This window comes from Diadema antillarum, unplaced genomic scaffold (assembly GCF_040938485.1).
Source record: "Diadema antillarum isolate AM-2024a unplaced genomic scaffold, OU_Dant_1.0 scf00000057, whole genome shotgun sequence".
NCBI classification, from domain to species: Eukaryota; Metazoa; Echinodermata; class Echinoidea; order Diadematoida; family Diadematidae; genus Diadema; species Diadema antillarum.
Window position 1 is genome coordinate 3,266,051 of NW_027270946.1, and position 25,975 is coordinate 3,292,025.

Genomic DNA, 25,975 nt, shown 5'->3' on the forward strand with positions numbered 1-25,975 from the left:
AGAAATTACCACGAGAAACATGTCAAATCGGCCATTTTGGTAATTTTCACCCCGTGTTCACTCAACCGTGAAATTTTGTGCACAAGTCACATGGTACGATAGGAAGCACATAAATTATACGTTGCGTGCCTTTTTATTCCGGAAAATTGAAATTTGTTCCGATATCACCAAATCAAAGTTGCAAAATTGGGCTTGTGAACTTCAAAAAGTGATCATTGAGTTTAAGTCATGCTCACTCAAGCGTGACTAAGTGATATCCACTGAATTTCACATGAAAGGTAGTCGAGAAATACAGCTACATGATCCTGTACTCAGATTTCCTAAGAGGTTCCCGATTCATAAATTACAGAGGTTTGTTTTAGGGGGAACTTACTTTTTGTTTAGTGTTTAGTTGATTTATATCATAAGTCTATGGCAGCCTCTGTGGTAAGGGAATTTATAATCGATTATATCTTTTGATAAAACAGGGCCGTGTTTTACTTAATCAATTCTGCTTATACACTCAGCAAAAAGAAAAAAAAAGAAAGTAAACACTTTTTCAAATTTATATTTCCCATATAATATTTAGGTAAAAGTTGATGTTTTGTATACCATGTGAGAGGTAACCTAATTGGCTATCAACCTGGTAGGTCAATAAAAAGGGAAATTTTACGCATGAGTGAACAGCGTTGTTTTATTCTTCCAAGCCACAGAAGTAAAACATTGCAAAAATGAACAAGCTGTCATTCATGTGTAAGTGCTCTCTCATGGAACGATAATAAGAACAAAAGAAAAATTTCACACAATAAAAACATGAATTAAGTTGCAAAAATACACCTATGATCTCTTTGATATCTTTGAAGCCCCAAAGGACCAACAAAAAGGTAAAAATAATGGGGGAAATGAAGAATATCCTGTCAAATCCAAATCCAAATGAAATGGAAGAAGAAGAAATATTAACAACAATGGTAGGAATTTGAATTTATTTCCTAGATTAGCAAAATTTTAAATAATACTTGGTTCTTGAATTCATCTCATGAATTCTTAAATTACTAAATCAAAAGAATAAAACAAAGATATTCTCCTCATTTGATCATCTTTGTGCCCTCACTCCCTATGTCATTTGATGTTTGAGTTGATAGAAAATTTTTATTTTCCCCCGTTAGTTTCCCCACTTTGATTTTGTTGGAGGTTATTAAAGAGAATGAAAACTTAGTTTGGCTATTTCATTCATGTCTCTCATTGTGTTAAATTGGTCTTTTGTAATAATTGTTATCTTGAGGGCATTTGTAAATAAGACATGTCAGCTTTTGCAATTTTTACTTTTGTGCCTTTGAGGACAAAAACGAATTTGTTAACTCATGCATAAAATGCCCCTTATATTGACCTTCTAGGTTTATAGCCAATTAAAATACCTTTGATATGGTATATAATACATTGACATTCATCAACATCTTCTATAAAAAATAAGAACTCGAAAAAGTGTCCTTTCTTTTCTTTTTTTTTTTTGCTGAGTGTACATTCAATTCAATTTTAATTCAAAGTTTATTTCATTTTTCGACAAAGCACATATGTTACACTTCTTTTGACAACATAGAATAAGGTAAACAGAACATTATGCAATGAAAAGACTGTACAATAATTGAGGACCTTTAGTAATTATACATTGTAGAAAAAAAAACCAGAAGTGGTCGAAATGAGGTACATGAATAACCTTGCTTAAAGTGCGAAAAATGGAGAGACCCACTAAAAAGACAGAGCTTGTAGAATGTGGGCCCCTCTGGAAAAAAAAAAACATCGATGGGAAGATTAATTGGAGCATCATAAATACAAAAGGAAAGAAGGAAGAAGAGGAAGAAATCTGGAAGCCCACTGAGAATTAGAATCACAGATAAATACACTTACTTTCATAGACGCGAACAAACATGAAACAAGACTAGACAACAAAGCAACTGCTGAAGAAAAGGCTGTACGGGACAAAACGGAATGGACAGGACTAACAGACAGAAGACAAAATAGCAAACAAAAACGCACAACGGAGACAGCGATCTTCGGCAGAAGCATGGCAAGAAAAAGAGATGATAGTTGTGGAGGGAAAAAAAAACCGTGATATTGTAATGCCCGAAAAGAGAAAAACAATGAAATAGAGGGATATATCAACAGGAGTAACAGATGAAAATTCAACTCTTTGACACTTTGAGCAATAGCATAGATGACAACAGACATCCAAAATATTACAATCTATTCTTCAAAGAGGAGAAAAAGTGAGTAAGTCAGTATGTGAGAAAGAAGACCAAATGGCTAGTTCAGTGCTGCAGAGTCATATACGATTGCAATAGAAAGGACTTCAGTCTCCTTCTGAAATAATATATGGATGGGACGTTTTTTATATCATGATTCAAAGAATTCCAATAATTGGGGCCTATATAAACAAGTGTGTTTTTAGCAAGGATCGTTCGTAAAAGGGGTAAATGAAATTCATTGGAACGCCTAGTGGGATATTCATGAAATGATTGATTTTTGAGGAACATAGAATCAAAAAAGGACGGAAGCAAATTGTTGCTATATTTGAACATAAATTGTCCTAAATTATGCAGAAACAGATCTTTAATTTTTAAGAGCTTGTTAGAGGCAAACAACGTATTTGTGTGAGAACGTACAGGGGAATGGCAAATAACGCGGAGGGCTTTCTTTTGCACGAAGAGGGACACTCTTTCAAGTAAATTCTGATGCGTGTTGCCCCAAACTAAAACTCCATAGTTCAAATTAGGCAATATTAACGACGAATATAACATAAGTAATGTTTTTTGTGGAATATGACTTTTCAATCTATTTATAACACCTATGTTACGCGATATTATGTTACAAACATTACTGAGTATCAACATTCTTGCACCCCTTTAACTGACCTACATACAGTACGAATATCATTTTTTCTTCTACTCTCATCACCTGTCATATCACAGATGCACTTTCATTTTCATGCTTTTTACACAATGGATGCAACCTATTGTACACAGTACATTCATACGCTACGTATTGACTTGCATATAACTGAAGGAAAGGAAGGAATCACTCTGAAGGAATTTGATATGGCAGAAGTCCCATAGATTGTCAGTATCTTTGCCGCGACAGACTCTCAAGTAACCAGCAGAAAGGCAGTAACTGACTAAGTTTGCATTCAATATAAAATGTTCCTTAATTTGAATTTTGAGGTGCATTTGATAAGTTCACCAACATTTCTGTCGTGTTTTCAAAACACAATGTATGGCATCCATTCGATCCCAGCTAAACTGTGCCAGTTTCTGACTATTAACTGCTATAATTGTATTTGTCATTGTATTTGTCATTCGTTTAACCAATATGTGAGAGCATTCTTCTGGTGTAAGCTTCTCTTACAGGTATCATTGGGGGAAAATGCGTTGTACCACGTCAGCCACAGTTATCACTTTGGGTGCAAAACATTTGAAATCAATGAATTAAAAAAAATCATCTTCTTCTCTGAAAGAAAAGACATGGCGGTATACACGGGTGCACGTCACGAGACCGACACCCACGAGTCATACAGCCCACAAGTTATACAGCTCACAAGTCATACAACCCACGAGTCATACAGCTCACAAGTCACACAGCCCACCAGTTATACAGCCCACGAGTTCGACACAGAGTAAGTAAAGCCCATGAGTTCGACATCAAGTAAAACAAGCCCAGGAGTTATACGGCTGAGGAGACCGACACTACGCACAAAAGGCTCACGAGACCGACAGTAAGCAAACAAAGCCCACGAGACCGACACTACACTTAAAAGGCCCACGAGACCGACGCTACGCATACAAGGCTCACGAGACCGACATTACGCAAAAGAGGTTCTCGAGACCGACACTGAGCAAATAAAGCCCACGAGACCGACAGGATGAACAGCGCTACTTATAGACCAATAGATTGCATAGGGTGTCCTGATAATGGCATAAGAAGATATGAGAGATGGAAAAGAAGAGTTGCTAGGGTGTAACCCCATCAGTTGCCCCCCACCCCCTGAAATGATCAGGATCTTTAATTGTGTTTGCCTGGGTGTGTGTTTGTGAAAAAAAAACGTGAACAAAATTCAGTAAAAGTGTGCAACAGATCTTTCCACAATAAACCTGCTAGGGTGTTGATTTAGTATTAATTTGAAAAAAAAAATAGCGTAATCGTCTATTAAGGTAGCGTTAGGGATTCGGAAAAAAACAAGATGCATCCACGAAAAAAGCTATCGTATTTCACGAAAAAAAAAAATGTACTGTTTGGAGGAGAATAACACAAGTCACAAATTGAGGTGAATCTCTGCGATACAAAACGTTTTAATCAGTTGAATTACAGTATAGTTACAGAGAAAATTACAAATAGATCTTATTCCAAAACGTCCAAGCAGGAGGGTATAGGATATCTAATATAGCCTAAGTAACTAGTGAATCGAGAAAGAGAAGAAGTAAAAAGTACATCATGTCCATCTTCTAGCTAAAAACTGGGAAAGTATATTAAAAATAGCACGATGGCATTATCAAAGCTCTAAAATTAATCCATACATCGTTCTTGTCCTCTTTTATTAATTCATTTGTGGTTTTTTTTTTTTGGTCTTTTTTTTGGGGGGAGGGGGGGGGGCATGAAGAATACAATTCTATTTTTGTAATTGACAACAATGTCGCTCCCTGACAGACCTGCCCCCTAGAAGTATGTAGAAGTACATATTTGATGTCGTTCAGGGTATGTAGATGGTTACCATCTTTCACTTGATAGCGTGATGAAATTGCACCCGCCAGTATGTTATTTTTCCGTTCATGGAACACCCTGTATAGGCAATTGACATGTAGATGGCACTGTTTATCCTGTCGGTCTCGTTTGCCTTCTTTGCCTGTTGTCGGTCTCGTGGGTTTTCTTTGCTTAATGTCGGTCTCGTGAGCCTTTTTCCTTAGTGTCTGTCTCGTGGGCTGTATTTGCTTAGTGTCGGTCTCATGAGCCTTTTGTGCGTAGTGTCGAACTCATGGGCTGTATGACTCCTGAGCCGTATAACTTGTGAGCTGTATGACTCTTGAACCTATTATTGATATCGGTCTCGTGGACCGTATGACTCGTGGGTGTTGGTCTCTTGGGATGACCCCGTATACACTTTCGAGGGAATGGTTATGAACCCAGTACGACAGGACTCTTTTTATCAATATAATCATTGTGTTCTGCGATCACTACTCAGTTCAATCTTTACGAAATACTTACATAGAACCCTAATTGTTGTGTGTTTCCTTGCTCAAGGTAGAAAAAAATAGCTGCAACTTTAAGGTTCTCTACCTTGCCTCATGGCCATAAAAAGTAAAAAAAAAATGAGTGAAATACATTTTGCAGGTTTGATTTAATTTGATTTGATTTATTGGTTCCTGTATTTTCATTGTACAGACACATTCATGTTCATGTATACATACGTTGTTGGTGTCACACATAACATAAATATAAACATAAGTGGTTAACAAAGTATTTTTCTTCATTACCTTTACAATGTACAGCAAACGTATCAGCAATAAATTATACAGGAGGGCTACAGCTAAAGCGTAGCCCTCGTACGTAAAACACATCGGAAATATAGAAGGGAGGGATGACTTGCGTAGAGATAGTATAGAACAAATGGTAAAAAAGAAGGAAAGGTATGTCTGCTTTCACTAAAGGTTTACACAGAGTTGGATCAACTGGATCACTGATACAGGTCTTCATAACAATTCTCTTTATAGTTTTTGACATGCAATTAACTGCTCTCATCTCGGAATATTTCTAGCAAATTTCTGGCATCCTTGGCAATTTGGTATCCTTTGAAGACAAGACCACAGTCGTCCCAAGCCTTTGTACCGACTCAAAAGGTATGAATAATTGATGAATAAACAGATAGATGAATAACAAGAGCTTAGCTAAAGCATGTCAGACATGAAAAATGGTTGGTGATTAGAGGAGGTACGATAGTCAACATCATTAAGAGTAAAGTCTTACACTTTTCGATTCGACATTATGTTGTTGGAATCTATTAACGTCGACAAACATGGTATCTTTAGTTATTCTTCAAGTTCCAATTCATTTTCGTTTTTCTCCATTGAAATAATTTAAAACGTACATCTCACTTTCTTCAGTGACAGAAATAATGCATGTCAATTTGTACAGAGAAAACGACAATCATTGAAAATCTTACGTAAGTTCATGCAAGGAGATCTAAAGTGGATTGAAAGAGATACATTTCAAAAGATTTAAAAGGGTTCGCTTTGCAATCAGTTTCCAACCGGAGTAATCATTCTTACTTCGGGCATTACAGTGAAATTAACCATAGCACTTCAAGATTAGACAGGATCATTTCAGCAAAAGGTAATTTGAATACAGATGACCTGGCCAGGGTTTAGAGAACCAAAAGTCTGTACCTAACTACATTGTAGATCGTCTAATGTGACGTGCCGGGGAGGCGACGCTAGACGCTGATCACGTGGGGAATGCGTGGATGAACGGGGTCGACGAATCAGCGCACGAAACTATCACAGGTCGGCTTGACGCTTTGCGACTGTCGGACAAGAGGGCGTTGGCCGCTGGGTGCTGGTAGCCACTCACACTCGACCCTATGGGTCGACGTCGGCGTTGCTCCCATTGGTTTGCTTTATGCACTACTATTATATAGTCTTGTAAATAAAAGTTTTAGGGAGATGCGGAGGCAGCGTCTAAATTACCAACTAGCATAAAAATAACCTAATAGTCTCTGTATTTTGTTTACTGTTAGAGATGTGTGGTGAAGCGATCATTGTCTCTGCCACTTTGCGTGATATGTTTGAAATATGAAACATGCAAATCTCATTGCTCTCTTGCTTCTTTTTTTTTGGGGGGGGGGCTCCTTTAAAACATTTTAGCTGGTTTTTATGTTATTCATCTGCTTTAACTTGTTTTAATGGTGAATCTAAACATGACACAGATTTGTGCCTTAAAGAATGGAGAAAATGAGAACCAGCTGAAGCTTTAAATAATCTGAAAAGAAAGACTGCAATCTAATGAGCACAACAGTGCACATCTGATCAAAATGCAATAAATTTTGAGGAAGTTAGAAAATGACGTGGCGTTTTGCTAATTTACACAACACAATTCTCAAACAGTTGATATGAATTCGCAGACACATGAGTTGATGATTCAAATTTAGATCGATCGTGTACAAAAAAGAATATGAAAAGATATGACCCTGATTACGGGGGGGGGGGGGAATAATGCAATAGGCCTACATAATGTTATTCTTGGCTGAATAGATTAAATATAGTGTTCAGTGAGATATATTAGGACATAAACTAGGGTATTTGCATTGAAAAGGGAAATGTCAACGATTGGTGTATGCCTACAACCATGGGGAGTTGTTACGCGATGACGTCATGTCACTTATTTGCATAATCATATCAACTGTTCAAGAATTGTTTCGTGAAAATTAGCAAAACTGAACAGTTTCATAACTTCCCTTATCATCATCGGATTATTATCAAATTTTCAGTGTTGTGCTTATAAAAATAGCAATTTGCTTTTTCATATTAACTTTTAACTGGTACGGATTTCTCCTTTAAGTATTTGTACTTTTTGGTATCGACCTACCGGCAAGAAACAAAATCGTGTATCGTTGCCATCAGTTATACTTCTCATTTTATCAAGAGTCCAGTTTACGGAGATTTCCAATGCCATGTTGATTGTCAAGAGTCCTGAAGTAGATTTGAGAGAGTAAACAAATCGGGTACAAGCACAAATGAAGAGCTGTGTGGGACTTTGTGTCTCTAGCTCAAGGACAGCGGAGATCCCGGTTGTCGTGCTTGTGCCAACAAAATAAGAAGCTGACCGCTGTGCCAATACGGCACACACTTCCGAAGCTGCGAAGTTGTGAGGGTCTCATCACAATAGAAACTTTCTCCAACCAACGCTTTCTCAGTATTTTTTTCCTCGGACTCCTGAGCTTGTCAGAAACATCGCCATGGGCGAGATGATGATAAGGGCAATAGCCCTATTTTGCCTCCTGGCATCGGCGACTGCGACGACAAATGGTGAGTCAATGTCTTGGTTCTCGTCAGTATAATAGATTATACAGTCGTTCGAAATTAATATCGTACTCTAAGCTTTCTGATCAAAGTGTAACGACGGACAGATGTTTGGCAGATTTCATGAATCTGAGCCATTCAGTGTGCTATAAAAATGGCCCCAAAATTTAAGAGGGAAGTTGATTTGATTTGATTTGATTGATTGGTTCCTGAATTATCATTGTACATGTACATACATTGTCGTGACATACATATACATAAAAACAAATTGTTAACAATTTTCCCTCATTGCCTTCACACAATGTACAGCAAAACGCAACAGCAATACAGCAGTGAATAAGAGAGTGGGGCTACAGCATTTAAGCGTGGCTTAGGAGGGAATGATTACTTGCATATAGATAGGATAGCAGAAAGGAGAAAGGGAAATGATTCCCAAAGGAGATATCTATCTACTTTCACTTAAGGCTTACACTTGTAAATTAAGTTCACCTGGACCACTGATCAGCAAGGCGTGACAAAACAGTTTCTTATCGAGGAACAGGAAAACAGTTTATACAGTTCATGGTCGGTTATATGATTTCACAGTAGATTAAATGGGGCGATATTTCTTTAAAAAAAAAAGAATTTCGTGTATAATACACTTAAATGACAATGACATTACTGGTATACAGAGAGTAACATTGTTTTTACAGCTTTACTAAAAGGGTTCATTAACTTTAATCTTTAAATTTCAGAAGGAAGAGAGTTTCAAACATCTGGTCCTATAAAGTGTCTGATAGATTTCAGAGGCATCAAAGCCATGTAGGATTATGGAAGTGAAATTTTTCAGATCGTCTTGTGGGATAAGAATGCATGTCCTTGTTTAATTGAAATAATGAGAGAAAAAGAAGATGGCAATTGACCATTATGTAAGCGAAGCACAGAGGGTAAGTTTTGCACACAAAAGAAAAAATAATGTCATCTACCACTGTCTACCTTGGGTGTTTTTCTGAATGATCTGAATGATCTCGATAAACCGAGTTGTTGCATTAACACGTGTAGATTTCTTTGGTGGAAATAATATTCTATCAATGTCACTTGTTGAAGTTACCAGTACAATGTCGGAATATGGAATGTACGATAATAATGGTCAAGTTGGTCAAGAAAAAAAAAAGAGGTACTATGATACAATGGGTCGATAGACGTGCGGTTGATATTATTATACTTTTTAAGATATCATAATAGCCATGAGTCACAAAACATCACTACATCACAAACTTTACTGTTACATAGATTGATTTCGGAAGATCTGATATTATGCTTGCCAGTTCCCATGTCAAATTTCAGGCGTTTTTTGTAACTTAAAACAAAAATCATCCACAGTATGCAAGCATGAAAAGCATGAAACAGTAAGTGTAGAATTTGTTCTTTATCATTTTAGTAGACCCATTCTTCCTGTCTCAATTTAATTTGTCTGTTTCGTACCAATGAAGTATGCGAAAATGGGCATAAAAACGGCAGCAGACGCTTTAAAAGTGATTAACGGTATAGCTTTGATTTTGTTGATATTATAATGATAGGTGGTAATGTAATGTAATCGAGAAGTAACAAACTGAAGCAGAAAAACTGACCAGAAATGTATAGCATTTATCAGTGGGAAACTGAGCAAAGAAAATGGGATTCCATCGGGATTCGAGCACGAGACCTCCGGATGCTAGCCCGGTGCTTTACCGACTGAGCTATAGAAAGCCCTAATTCAGTGTTCGTCCCAGAAACCCTGAATTCGAATGGTCAGAAGCTATAGCAGTGTGTTTGTGTGTGACACACACATACACACTTAAACCTGACAAAAACCCGAAGGATAATTCAACTTGAGGATAAAGGCGAGAAATCACCGAAGTGATGCAGCTTTTTGACTATATAACAAACGCAACCCGAAAAAACTGACCAAAAAATTAATATTATATTTTAGTGGAAAATTGAGCAAAGAAAATGAGATTCGATAGGGATTCAAACCCGAGACCTCCGAATGCTAGCCCGGTGCTCTACCGACTGAGCTATAGAAAGCCCTCGTTCAGTGTTATTGAGAGTGTAAAAAGTCTTTCGGTTGTTAATTCCTTCACATTGTTGCCACAAACATTATTGGAGTCCTCTCTTTTTTTGCACGCAAAACATTAAGAATTTATAACGGCACTCACGCTGGTTTAGCGAATGAAATGAACCACTGTCGAGCGCGTCAGCGCTATAGCACCTTTTGAAATCTGCGAGTGAGATTACTATTCAATATACTTGCACCACTCCTGAATAATCAGGTTAGTCACTGAGACCAATCAATGGTACCAAAAGTCGCTAATCGGCCGGCCGGTATTAAAGACAGAAAACAATTTGTTTGTATAAACAATGAAAAATCTGCTTTGCGCTCAGTTGATTGTGGAGTTCCACAAGGAAGTATACTAGGGCCGTTACTTTTTTATTATCTACATCAATGATTTTCCAAAATCTTCAAATGTTCTTTCTTTTATATTATTTGCAGATGATTCTAATCTTTTTTTTTTCTCTCATTCAAATCCTTCATACATTAGTTGATGTCATGAATATAGAATTGAACAAGATGATGCAATGGCTAAGAGCAAATAGATTATCGCTTAATTTGCAGAAAACAAATGTGATGTTGTTTAGTAATACCCTTGATAAATTGCCACATGATATAATTTTTGAAAATGAAGTGATAAAACAGGTCTACTCTGTTAGATTTCTTGGTGTAACTGTAGACAGTAACCTTTCTTGGAAACAGCATATTATAGATTGTATATGCCGCACTATTTCCAGTAACATAGGTGTAATAAATTAATAAAGTAAAGTTTTGTTTTTCTGTTAAAAAGTTGCTAATGTTATATTCAACGTTAATTTTACCTTATTTAAAGTATGGAATTATAGTATGAGGAAACACACATTCAACTTATTTGGATAGATTATTTTTGTTACAAAAAAAAGCACTTCGAGTATTATACCTCCAAATATTCCCATACTGACGGATTATTTGTGGAGAATAAGGTTTTGAAAGTAAGGGATTTGTAAAATGATTACCTTGGTCAATTTATGTACAGTTTGTATAATAATTCACTTCCTTTAGTTTTTGAAAATATGTTTAATAAGAATAAAAATATTCATAAATACCCCACTCGTCAAACAGATGAGTATCATTTGCCCCTTACCCGAACTCTATTTACAAAATCCACGTTTATCTACAGTGGCCCAAAATTTTGGAATTCCCTTGAGAAAAATATAAAAGATTCCATTAGTTTGAAATCATTCTCTAGTAATTTAAAGAAATATTTTATTAGCTCATATGTACCCCATGATTAGTTTGACTGTTTGGAATTTTTTTTTCTTCACCCTGCATCGAGAATGCTGACCTGTCCTTCGCTCTCTCTACTCCCCCCTCTCCCCCTCCCTCTCCCTCTTTCCCTACTCTCTTCTGTGCGTGCACAATGTATGTGGATGCATACATGTGTGTGTACGTGCGTGTGTGTGCGTATGTGTGTGTGTATGTGTGTGTGCTTGTGTGTATGTATATGTCTATGTGTATGTGTATGTGTGTGTATGCGTATGTGTATGTGTATACATGTGAAAGCGTATACTTCATGTAACCATCCGATTCAATTGAATGAAAACTGTATACTTTCCATGATAAGCTTGTACGGTACATGTATCGTTGTATTGTGTTATAAAGTCATAATCATAATTAATGTATTGTAGTAATGTAACGTAAGTGAGGGGACTGCAATCTACAAGTTCGTTTTTTAGCAGCCCCTCAATTTTCACTTCCATGAAGTTTTTTTAAGAACCAATATGTATTATTATGTTCCAATATATGTAATCATGTCAAAGTGTATTACCTGTGTTTGATTGGAAATGAAAATAAAAAACATGCATGTGAAAATGCATGTGTGAAAATGAAAAAAAAAATGAAAATTTATATGCATATGAGTTTTCGAACAGAGATCTGCAGATTTCTTTTTTATCATCATTATTATTATTGTTGCCACCAAACGCTGGCAGCTAATAAGCCCGTTTGCGGTTCCACTTTGGGCATGGGCAGAAAAAGCTCATTATTTGTACAATCAGGCATATTTGTCTTTGAATTCACTGAGAAAAGCATCCTTCATGTAATGATTATCCATGTAACCCTTGTAAATGGTGTTTAATAGCACATCCACCTGACAGCAAGCCTGCTATTTAGCAATGTTGCTAGAAAGACTGTGTTTGTGCATTCAACAAGAAACAATGAAATGAATGCCTGCCGAAGTGTTCATTCACAGACTCCTCTTTTCAAACTGCTCTGCGCAAGTTAATTCTTTGTTTGAACTTGAATTCCATAAAATGTGAGCATGCTTATGCATTATCCTGCTTTGAAAATGAGTGAAGTGCCTAACCAATTGAGAGAGAGAGAAAAAAAAATGTCATTTGTTCCAATGTACACATGAGCTAACGGGAACTGGCTTATTTCGGGAATTCAGATTCTTAAGTTTGGTAATCCGGACTGGTTTCACGTGAACCTTTCACTGGCAGCTGGCCTATCGCTGCTGGCTTGATCCGTCTCTACTTGCTTCTCTTGAATTTCTCTTTGAAAAAGGCTTTGCTGAGGGTGTGTCCGTGGACTTGACATAATTATGTGTAGCTTGTATGATTTTTTGAATATCATTAATTTCTTTTTCCATTTCCTTTTTCTGTGGGTTGGGGAAATACAAGAGCAGTGATTTCTTTTACTGTGTTAAAGGTGAGAATCTCTTCGTTGACTTGTTAGCGAAGTTATTATTATCATTTTTTTTTTTTTTTTGCTTTTGTGAGGCAAAGACACGTAACAAACCCGAAAATGTATTTGAATATCTATGCCTTGTCAGCATTATAATTCTTGAGTCATTTAATTCGACCACTTTCTAAGTGTCTTTTTTCCAGAAACCTCAAAGATAGATCGAAAAGTAAGGGATCCAGGGAGGTGTTGGTGTAGCGACTATTAAAAGCAAAAATTAGTGATCAAAGTCTAATCATAAGTTCATTTCTCGCAATATTGTCCGAATATCTTGTCGACAGTATTTGGAAGTCTAAGTGATGTCTTTTACCTTGCTACATCTTGTTTTTTCTCGCAGTGCAGTGATAATCTTAAAAGCTGGGTAGTTTTTATTGGATGTGGTTTCCACTGAAAGCCAAAATTATGAAGAAAAGGAGAGCCAGCCTTGCAGCGCATTTTTTTGTTTTGTTTTGTTTTGAGGACGTTGACTTCGTGTTACGACTCTGGCTATCAAAGGCATAATTTACCATTTGCACAATACACAGAATGTGAACAATAGGTTTAATAAAAATGTTTCCAGACTAAACCATCTACAGCTATGGTTTATCGAGAAAAATACTGATATTCATATGATATTGACTGGCCTTGAGGGAAATACCAGAGAATATTCTTTCAGTGCGGGTAATATTTTCTGGTATCTCCCTCAAGGCAAGTCAATATCAAAATTATTACCTATCCCCTATAGGCAAATTAGGAAAATATGTGAATACGGCTATACACTATGATATAGATCAAGCCATATTTGACTTACCTGTAGATCATCACCAACATGTCGAATATTTGCAAAATCGTTCATCAATGTACGCCCTACATCATTACTCCAACTTCCAAGATACATATTATGTAGTTATAACAGGCGAACTTTAAACCTCTGAACTATTTACACTTTGTTTTTGCTTCTGTTTCAATTTGGAGAGTTGTAATAACTGATTGTCACTGTGCAGTTATAGAGCACAAATGGACTCGACGCCTAGTGCTGCTGGAAGAGGTCGACCTTGTATGAGTTGATTTATTGGCGTTCTTCTGCGGTGCGTGTGTCCCGAATGTGTGAATGTCTCCTCTTTGTAATTGACCGGAATGTTTACATGCAAAGTGAATGGCAAGACCCGGATGAAGGGTGATACGCACTAATATCGCCCGCTGACCTCGACAACCGACCAAAATACCAACTACAATTGCCCCGCAAAACTACCTCATAATTTTGCTAAAAGGTAATATAGGTTTTCCCGGCAAATTTCGCACTTGTGTCAGTCCAACTCCTAATTGCTGGATTCAATTTAACAGAATTTATCGTAGATGACATGTTCGGTATTTCAATTTCATGATCTTTTCATTCAAATTCATTTTCGAGCATTCAAATTACCTTAAGTCCCATCCTAATTTTTGCAAATGAAATTCGTAAAACAATCACCATTTCGTTATACATTCATTCGATTTAGAATGACATAGTCACGTGATCACAGACATGCTGCACTCGTTCATTCGAATTCATTTTTGGGCATCCAATTTAAATCTTTTGCAGTCAATTTAGCAGACTGTTTATGCTTTGGTTTGTTTTTTTTTTCAACATTTTGTTTTCAACATTTTTGTTTTGCGAGCGTCATTACATTTCATATTTCAGTATTTATTTTAGAGATTTTGACAACAGTTTTTTTCCCTTCAATGTGCTTATTGAGTCTCCAAGTCCGAAGATGTGGCATGTGGCCACAACTGGCCGTTGAGTGCCTTATTTCGAGTGTGTCGGCCAGTTCTAGGAAGTCAAGGTTATGATCATGAAATGTTCCTATAATTCTTTTTCTGTCTTCTTGAGAAATACATCTGTATCTAACTTGTGCTGTCATGACGGTGAGAGGATGAAGTTAATCTGTAGTATTGGTACATGTATAGGCCTAAAATGACATGCATGGAAGAAAAGGGGCGTTACAGAACAACAAACAAGAGTTATATGGGGTCAAAAATATGATACTTTTACTGCTTAACAATGCATGGATGAAACAAAAAGTCACTTAGAAATACGCGTTTGAATGTTCTCACCTTTTCAAAAAAGAAATAACATGAATGATAAATAAATGAAAAAATAAAAAATTATAATTTGAATAAAAAATATTTGGAATTTGACTGCCCAAACGCGAAATTGAATAACTGAAATACCCTTTTCGGTCAGTGCTGGCGAATTTGAATGACTGAAGAGCACGTGCCAATTTAAATGCCCGTTTTACGAATTCGAAAGGCACATGTTCAAATTTCATTGATCGAAATGCTAAATTGAAAGAACAACTTGCAATTTTGAATGACAGAATGTGCAGTGAAGAGGATATTCGCTTAATTGAATGAACCTTTTATCAAAGGGGCTGACAAAAGTGAGAAATTGGCCGGGAAAACCTATAATTCCTTATATTCTAGGCTTTATTGCAAAATATATACAATCATATAATCATATAATCATATATAGAAGGATGTTTTGTGATACAGCAGACCTACACATATGCATCAAATGTGAACATTTTTGAAATCGCTGCTCCCAGAGATAAACAGGACCTTTAAGGCTGACTGACAAAAAATGCAATAAAATTTAAATGAAAATACTGATGCATGATGAAGAAACGAAGAAGTAAACGTTCACGTTGACTTTGATGCATAATAATAACGGCTGTGTCTAAGTAAAATTGTTGTAAGGGTTTTAGAATGAAAATAATAGGAAGAGACTTAATAACTTTTTTCCTTACTTTGGGATTTTGTTTTCTATAAGAAAAACCCCAAAACATTGGTCATTGTTAACTATCTATTGTGTAAACCTTAAAGAAAGTTCGGGAGTGGGGTTACCGCTTTTCATTTTCAGATTAACAAGCCTTCGGAAAAACGAACTGTGACCGTACACAAGAAACGCACAATATTTTATCATTAACGTTTTAAAGACATACTTTAAGTCTCTGTCACACTTTGCCGGATATTTCCACCGTAAAAGAAACGGGCGAGATTTTCTCATCCGTTGTTCAAATTGTTGGTCAACCCGGTGGACAAGGTGTAAAATTAATTTTCCATTTCAGAGGAGCGTACGTACACGGTCTAGCGGCCGAACAAAACGCACTTTGGTCATGTGAGTACAGTCAGCCGTCAAGTATATGTACACAGGTACGTAGGCGAAACTGATTTGTTGAAGTTTAGCTGTTCACAAAAATGAGTGACAAAAATATGCGCTTGTCTAGTGTGCGCGGCAAATAGTATTCAAATAATGAATGTGTATGAGTGCAATAGACAGAATATTTCATGAGGTGAAAGATAAAATGATCCATTTAACAAGGCGCAGCCGAGTTGAATGGATCCAAAATTTCATCTATCACCGAATGAAATATTCTGTCCATTGTATCAATGAAAAATATTTATTATAATTTTGTTTTATATAACTCCTTAAGGATGTTCCTCAGATAAAGTGAAGTCCATGTCATTTTCTTCAAACTTTCCATACCGTAACTTTGACCCATCCTTAGCCCAAATATGTAAACGAAACCACAGGTTCATGTGTTTGTTTTTCTTCTACGGGACTTTGAAGAAAATGACAATCTGCCGTCCAGTACCAAAATGATAGCGTTACAGGATCAAGACCATGATTTGCAACAAAATCTGTGATGACAAACTTAATCCCCCTAATTCTTTCAAAATCCACGTTATTTTCTATAAATTTGCAAGAATTGCAGAAAGAGGTACCCAAAACGACGAATATGTTTTAAAGTTAGGGTTTACACATCCACTCTTGAGCAAGCAGCGCCCTCACGGGGCAGAAAACACCGAAATCTCTCAAATCCTTGTCAGGAACATTTTGTGATAGGGGTGAGTTAAAGGACAAGGTTCATAACAAGATAAAACTCATGCTGTACATTCAAAACCAATGTCATTTTCACGAAACTTGACAAATTGTAGTAGAAGGCTTACTAATTCCAGAAAAATAGTAAAAAAAAAGGGGGGGGGGTTCATGTGATCGTTTTTGTGCTAGCAGCGCCCCCATGTGACATATATCATCATAAGACCCCAAAATCTGGTCAGGAATCTATGCAGATATGCCCTGACAGGGTGGGTTCATAAATCTCACGCTGTACATTCAATACCCATGTCAATTTTCACAAAACTTGACCAAATTATAGAAAGAGGCTTACTAATTCCACAAAAACAATCAAAAGTGGGGGTTCGTCTGCTAGTTTTTGTGCTGGCAGCACCCCATGTGACATAAATCATCGTAACACCCCAAAATCTGGTCACGAACCTGGGCAGGGATGCCCTGACAGAGTGGGTTCATGAATCTCATGATGTACATTCAAACCCATGTCATTTTCACGGAACTTCACCAAGTTGTAGAAGAAGGCGTATTAATTCCAGAAAAACAATAAAAAGTGGGGGTTCTTGTGCTAGTTTTTATGCTGGCAGCACCCCCATGTGATAGAAATCGTCTTGTATAGATCCAAATATGTGGTTACAAACCCGTCGTGGGTGCCGTGATTATGTGGGGTTCATGGATGTCATGTTGTCGCCGTGTCATTTCATGAAACTTGATCAAATTGTAGAAGAAAGGTTACTAAATGCAGAACAATTGTAAAACTGGGGGGGGGGGGGGTTCGTGCGCTTGCTTTTGTGCTAGCAGCGCCTCCTTGCGACAGAAATCATCGTAAAACCCCCAAATCTGGTCAGGAACCAATAAAGGGATACCCTGATAGGATGCATGAATCTCATGTGGTTCACTCAAAACCCCCTTAAAAAAGAAAGAAAGAAGGAAGGAAAGAAAGAAAGAAAGAAAGAAAGAAAGAAAGAAAGAAGGACAGAAAGAAAGAAAGAAAGAAAGAAAGAAAGAAAGAAAGAAAGAAACAAACAAACAAACAAACAAACGTGTCACAATTTCAGTGATAGGGTGGAAAAATATTCAGAAAGGAAGGTCCATGATACCTCCCCCCCCCCCTACGGTAGGGACTTTTTGTGAAAAAAGAGTACAAAAGTCGCGTTTATAGAGCATTTAGAAGCAAATTTCTACTAATTAAACATAGTGAAAAAAAATAGTGCGAAGGACTACGATTATACTTTGCCTTTACGATTATAACATACGGGGGGTATATTATGTGACGGGTGAGATCCTCCGCAAAGGAGAGAAGCGACCGAGTGGGGGGAGGGTGTTGGAGGGAGGGGGGATACCCCCCCCCCTCCCACGGTAGGGACTTTTTGTAAAAACAGAGTACAAAAGTCGCGTTTATAGAGCATTTAAAAGCAAAATTCTAGAGAATTAATCATGACAAAAAACAAATATGAAAGAAAGATATTATTCAGAGGGGTGAAGGCTCAGGTTTGAGTTTCTTCAGTTTGTCTCCCTCTGCAAATGAAAATTTGTTAAGATCGCAACTACTGATCTGTAAATTAACAAACATGTCGGAAAAAAGGAACCAATGGGACTCGAACCTGTCTTCTTTTTTTTCCCCCGACATGTTTACTCGAACCTGTCATCTTTTTTTTTCCCCGACATGTTTGTTAATTTACAGATCAGCAGTTGCAATCTTAACAAATTTTCATTTGTAGAGGGAGACAAACTGAAGAAACTCAAACCTGAGCCTTCACCCCTCTGAATAATTATCTTTCTTTCATTTTTCCTATGCCTTGTCCGCCTTGGACTACAACTCTTAACGTGCCATGGTCGCCGAACGGCGACCTTAGTGCTGACGTGCCATGGTCGCCGATCGGCGACAAAGAAGAGCGCGAAAAACATTGATTATTTAAGTTCTTATGGTACCATAATGTGTTACACCAAGAAACTGACAATGATATGTACTGGTAGCTGACTAGCATAGCCATCGTTTTCACCAAAAATATGAGTATGCTTCCATTGGAAAATTTTGAGTAAATACGTGATTTTTCGGCTAGATGTATTTTTTTCGCGTCGGGAAAATCCGTAGCGAGCGCACCCTCTGCGAGATGTGTATAGATCAAAAGTCTCATTGGTAAACCACGCGTGTGTATGCTATTTAATCTGCGTGTATTGCCTATGCGGTTCCAGTTGTATTGTTCCGCTTGGATGCTGTCCGGCGGGAAGCTGCTTTGATTTTGTCCCTCAAAGACGGTAAGCTTGCGTTCGTCGGTCAAGTCTTTCATCCTTTTATTTTGGTGAACTTCACTAATCGTCCCCACGCTAGCATACAAAAGAAGAAGACGCTTTTGTTCTTGTCTTATGCACGTGTGCAGTGAACGGAAAGTAGACCTGTAAACTATGCCGCTTGGTACCACACGTAGTTCGTAGTTTGTTTTGGCGTGATTACCTTCTCCTAGTTCGAAGCGAAATGAAATTCAAAGTAGAAATCTAGTGTTTCGGAATTTCAGACAAAATATAGATCGCAAAAGATGAACATTATTTTGCTTAGTTCAGTTTAAAAATTGTAGGCAGCGTTCGCAAAGAGCGAATAGAGCTGTTGTTTTGAGCGACGACATGCAAATAGTACAAATACTAATCAACACTGGTTTTGACCCAAAACCGATTTTTTTTTCTCAAACTTACGAAAGTGACTGGAACTGTAATTTTAGCGCAAACTGGCTGTATTGGTTTTACTCCACCGATATGAAAGTACATTATAGAGCCTGATTTTCTATATGTATGTGACGATGTGCACGTGAAAATCAGTCAAACTATGTTGTTTTCCATGTACTGGTTTTTGTTTTTGTGCTTGCGTCCACGGTTGCATTTTTTTTCTTTGAGGGTTTCTCTTCAATTGGTCTTCATACTGTACCTCTTTCGGCATGCCTTCTCTCGTATTATGTTGCTTCTTCTTTTCTCTATACATTTTGAAGAAAACTAGTTTTCACGCATTGAGCGTATCTCCGTATCCGTAAAATTTGTAATTGTCCTGCCGTATTTTGGAGGATGTTTTGGTTCTTGTAGCTTTCCGGCTATAAATAGCGTGTAAATAACCTTGGCTATGGGAACAGTAAATGTCTCTAACTACGTACTCTCGAATTAGCGACCAGAATCGTCGCGAACGTCAAGAATATTTATCTTATTTCTTTTGGCCAAAAACAAAAACAAAATCAAAACAAACAAAAAAGAACCATCGACAGTCGATTGGTGTATTATAGAAATTGTTTACTCAACCACGCAAAATGATCAATAATTATTTATCATTTCATGATAACAAAAATCGAAGCTGTATCGTTTATCGCCAAGCAATGATGCAGACCCAATCCCTACAGCACAGTCTCGATAAAGTAGAACAGAATTCGATCAGTAATTCGTAGACAGTCGATATCAAATTCGCAAACGGGTTTTCTTGTTTGATTTTGATTTCAACTGTTTAGGAAGCTCGAAACCTATAATTTGATAGGTTTCCAAACATTCATCGCTCAGTGAGACACAGAATTAAAGTATATTTACGCATTTATGTTATTTGTTGAGCTTTGCTTATCGTTTATCCTACCTCTTATAGAAACGTGTTATTTTCCCCGAGTCGCAGGTGAAGAGGAAAATGTTCAAACTCAAGCAAATCCATCAAAGTTATTATTACGTAGGACTTTAGATAAGAGAGAGAGGGAGAGAGAGAGAGAGAGAGAGAGGATGCAAAGTAACATCAAACTATTTGTTAGCATGCAGATTTTGAAAACTTCAAACTCAGATCCCGCTGTTCAGTCCTTGGAGTAAAACAGTGTTGGAGATCACACAAAAAAAGAAAAAAAGAAATGTCGGATGATGCTGCTTCATGAAAACTGTGTCACAACGCAATGAAGGTACGAATTCAAGTACGGAACTAACATCCATCGGCTATTATAAACCAATGAAGGAACTTCAACAGTAGAGTGATCGATGTTATGATTTCCATGAACGTTCAAAATAATTCTGATGGTTACAAATCGCTCGGTATGAAACCTATATTGGCAGGCGCTATAGAGATTTCTGACGCCATGTGAAAGTATGGAATGTGCCGTTGAATAATGTCATATTCAGATAATCAAATGTTTCACGGCGAATGAGACTAAAGACAATCAAAGACAGCAAACATTGAAAAAGCATACCAGCAATGTAAAACGTGATTTTATACTTGTCGGCACCTACAGTTTTGTCTTCTTGTCACCAATTTTGCTATGCAGATCAGGCCTACTGTCAGGGGGCTTTTGATTCTTTTAAGTGTTATTTGTACCGTAATGATTTTGTTGAATGTAATTGCATTGTTCGCTCCTTCATCATGATATGTGCAAAGCTGCCTTTCCTTTCACTGTTTATCTGTGTCATGTTTTAGTGTCTTGTCTCAATTCGTTGTTATTTTCGCTGTTCTGATCGGGCTTTTGGAAATTTCAAATCTGACTGAATTCATTCGTTTGCAAGATTCAATTACTTCACAACTCTGGCCGCATAGTTCACAAGTACAGCGCTATTGAACTTTACTATTTCAAAGTGAGATGATCGTTTCGAGAATGAGAGGGCTCCTCCCAACGTAGCGCTATTTTACCGAATCATGAAATGAATGGTGAGCTTTTCAGTTGCACGCACATGGCTTCAAACACCAGCGCTGGGCTCTCAAGCACGTGGTGTGCTGCTCCGAGCGACTGACCTCGTGGTGCTGAGATTGAACTGGTTTTCTAGCCAAACCCACTTTACTTTGATTTCTCTGGATTGGCAATAAACACAAAAGTGGTATACTACCGTGAATTAACTTTGTTATAATATTTTGGTAATGTTGTGATCGGATGGACAGTGGCTGGCAATAGGTTGATCGGATCAACATTCTTGATTGATACAGCGTTAGACAAATAAAAACCGGAAGGCGTGTGCACTTTTATCGGTCAGATCACGGCAGCATCTTCGCTTTCGATCAGGAGTCATGTTCATCCTTCAAGCTGCCCCTAGCAACCGCTAGTGTGTATCGTACTCAATCAGTACTCGGATGATCTCCGCCGTTACCAAGGAATTGCGCGCGCACAAATCCTCGCTGACAAAGGCCTGCCGATTTCAATAGAGTGCGCCCGCCCGTAGTCCGCATAGACAAAAGAAGGATTAGAGGGTGCTTCCTTCTCAAGTGGACAAAAGACACTTTCCAGGGCCCGGGACAATTACTTTAGTTTCAAATACAGGATCTGGGACTAAAGGACTCAGATTTGGGAATGAATTACTGAGGCAGAAAGAGAAATTGCTAAGACAAAATAAACCGCTTGTATCTTTGGAATCATACAATTCTAGAAGACAATTTTGCTATCATTTGAAACGGGAGATGTAGCTCTAAAACTTTCTCACAGAGTCAAGGGAGCGTTCTATTGAAGAAAAACCACGACTGACTCTTTCTTTTCATACTACACAAAAAATTCCAATAATTTTTTGATGATATTATACATTTCTGCAATATTTCAAGTTCAGATAGATATTACGGAAAACTGACTACATGGCACGAAAGAACAATCATTTCTTGATATTTGTTGTGTAGAACTCAATTCAAAACAGTCGATAGTTTGAAAGATATGGCAGTTTTAAATTACATTGTCAGTCCAGTTTCGATACATTCTGGCCTTAAGTAAAAACCTCTGGCACGTTAGGGGTTTTGGGCCTGGCACATTAAGAACATAACAATGTCGGAATCCCGGAGCTTGGGTATTTGTTCCATGTTCATCGTGTCACTGCCGGCAACCAGGGACAGCCTGGTGGTAGTGTCGCTGCCCGGAAAGCAGTAGATGACAGGTTCGAGTCCCACTGGTTCCTTTTTTTCCGACATGTTTGTTAATTTACAGATCAGCAGTTGCGATCTCAATAAATTTTCATTTGTAGAGGGAGACAAACTGAAGAAACTCAAAACTGATAAAACAATTAGTTCGAAGGACTACGAGTACATTATGTGACGGTGTGAGATCCTTGGCGAGGGAGCAAAGCGACCGAGCGGATGAGGGTGTGGGAGTGGGGTATCACGGTAAGGACTTTCCAAAAAAAAGCAGAGTATAAAAGTCGCGTTTACAGAACATTTTAATTCAAATTTCTATAGGGCACTAAACATAGTAAAAAAAATCACTGCGAAGAACTATGATCATGATCGAGCCATTTTTACTTTGCCATTTGTCTGAAATGTATTCATTAAAAGCTTAAACGCATTGCATTCTTCGAGCAATTAAAACTATTCTTATATTGCTAAAAAGTATAGAAGGAAAGGAAAATGTAAAGTTTACTAAAGGTATGTTTCAGGGGGCACACTCGAGGACGCGAGGCTACCATCTATACACTATGCACTAAATTTACTCATAAGTAAGTGTATAGATAATGTATATTAATAGCGTTATGATTTTCGTTCGTATGGGGCGAAATTTTCGCATTTGTAGTTATAAAATTGACAACTTTTAGACAAGAAAAGTGACATTGTTCATTTTGGTCTTTAAATACTTGAATGATTATTTGTTACAGGGAGCATTTTTATTTCATAAATCTTTTTTTTTTTTTTGAGGGGGGGGGGGGGGCAAGTGTCCCCCTCCCCCCCCCCCCCCCCCCTCCCCCTTCCGGCGCCCTTGCTCGTGAGATGTCGAAGTGAAACTGAATAATACACAGCAATTATTAATTTATTGGCTCATGTTTTCTTTGAAATGAATTTCTTACGTTTTATGTTTTATGGAGTATTCATTTTTGCCGCAATGGACAGCTATATGTTTTCATTGTTCATTTTGGTCTTTAAATACTTGAATAATTATTTGTTACAGGGAGCATTTTCATTTCATAAATCTTTTTTTTTTTTTTTGGGGGGGGGGGGGGCCAAGTGTGTCCCCCCCCCCCTTTCCGGTGCCCTTGCTCGTGAGATGTCGAAGTGAAACTGAATAATACACAGCAATTATTAATTAATTGGTTCATGTTTTCTTTGAAATAAATTTCCTACGTTTTATGTTTTATGGAGTATTCATTTTTGCCGCAATGGACAGCTATATGTTTTTATCTTCACATTGTTTTTCGATATCCTAATATCTGTCCCAAAGCGTTACGCTGGATGACGTTTTCCTTGATTTCTCAGTTGGTAAAAGGAGTGTCTATCTTCAAGGTTAAATACTTATAGATACTTTCTTTGGAACTATTGCTGCTAAGTACTTCATCAGAACAATTACCTTCAAATAAGCATTCTGAAAAAAAAAACCCAGCTATGATAAAGTATGACGACAGAAAAGGGTATTCTCGCTTGTTCGTGGGATGCAAAACCGCATGTATTCTTTCATGTCATCTGTGTTTAATCTTCCTTTTAAAAAAAAAAAAGTTCGCCTCGTCGGTGGTAGTAGTAACAATGAAGGACGGGTAGAAGTCTACGCGAACGGAGCCTGGGGAACTGTCTGCGATGACTCCTGGGATATCACCGATGCCGGCGTTGTCTGTAGCAGTCTTGGTTTCGGTGGCGCTGTAGAAGCACTGAGTAATGCCGCCTTCGGACAAGGCACCGGTGACATTTTACTCGATGACGTGTCATGCAGTGGAACAGAAACGAGCATCTTTGATTGTGGCAACAGTGGAATCGGAGTCAACAACTGCGGACATCACGAAGATGCTGGAGTTAGGTGTAGTGCTGCAGGTAAGATTCACCAATCTTGGGTGATGCTAGCCTGATTCCGGAAGACAATTTCAGCTTTTGTATGCGCAATCCCTATAACCAAATTCTCCGAAGTTGTATGCTAAATGTGAGTTCGAACGTCTCTTTAATATTTCCAGACTTTGGAAAATAAGACAAGAAACGTCCCTGAAACCTTTAGGATCATCGATCGCGCTGTAGATTGCAGAGAACTTCTGTATTTAAAGGAAAGGCAGTAATAATTTTCATGGATTGCAATGACATTTAAATTATAATGTAGAGGTATGATATCCGTACGATTATGGCAATATTTCAGAATTTATTCTGACAATTTCATCTTTCATCAAACAATCTGAGCTTATCTTGTTAATAAGTTTAGACGTTGGTTTCTCTTAACTTTCTTGTTTTGTAGGTTTCACTGATTCACTTCTATTGTTTTTGTCTACAATATTAGTGCCGGAGGGTAAAAAATCGTTACCTTTTTTTTAAAGGATTTACATTCATTGAGTAACGTTGTCCCTACAATTCTGAAATTAACAGTTGGTTTAATAAAAGTGTCGCCCGAGACGGTTCGACTTGTTGACGGAGAAACACCAAGTGAAGTTTGAGATGAAGTTTACGCGAACGGAGCTCTTTGTTTTACATTCTAGAAGGGCATTCACTTTGCAAGCATTTACTTTTTCAAGGGCACAACTATGTATTTGGAACCAATTCTCTTTCGAATGTATTGATATTTGTCCATAAATGTGACAGGGTTATGTTACACCTGTACAAGGTAATAAATACTTATAGATACTTTCTTTGGAACTATTGCTGCTAAGTACTTCATCAGAACAATTACCTTCAAATAAGCATTCTGAAAAAAAAACCCCAGCTATGATAAAGTATGACGACAGAAAAGGGTATTCTCGCTTGTTCGTGGGATGCAAAACCGCATGTATTCTTTCATGTCATCTGTGTTTAATCTTCCTTTAAAAAAAAAAAAAAAGTTCGCCTCGTCGGTGGTAGTAGTAACAATGAAGGACGGGTAGAAGTTTACGCGAACGGAGCCTGGGGAACTGTGTGCGATGACTCCTGGGATATCACCGATGCCGGCGTTGTCTGTAGCAGTCTTGGTTTCGGTGGCGCTGTAGAAGCACTGAGTAATGCCGCCTTCGGACAAGGCACCGGTGACATTTTACTCGATGACGTGTCATGCAGTGGAACAGAAACGAGCATCTTTGATTGTGGCAACAGTGGAATCGGAGTCAACAACTGCGGACATCACGAAGATGCTGGAGTTAGGTGTAGTGCTGCAGGTAAGATTCACCAATCTTGGGTGATGCTAGCCTGATTCCGGAAGACAATTTCAGCTTTTGTATGCGCAATCCCTATAACCAAATTCTCCGAAGTTGTATGCTAAATGTGAGTTCGAACGTCTCTTTAATATTTCCAGACTTTGGAAAATAAGACAAGAAACGTCCCTGAAACCTTTAGGATCATCGATCGCGCTGTAGATTGCAGAGAACTTCTGTATTTAAAGGAAAGGCAGTAATAATTTTCATGGATTGCAATGACATTTAAATTATAATGTA

General features: G+C 37.7%; 1 protein-coding gene across 1 annotated transcript in view; it reads left to right on the plus strand.

The window, feature by feature from the left end:
• LOC139715884 (uncharacterized) overlaps positions 1–25,975 on the plus strand; it is a 129,476-nt gene that overhangs the window by 74,872 nt on the left and 28,629 nt on the right. Inside the window, 2 exon segments of the mRNA XM_071627434.1 lie at positions 24,096–24,404; positions 25,391–25,699. Coding sequence (XP_071483535.1) covers positions 24,096–24,404; positions 25,391–25,699 — 618 coding nt within the window.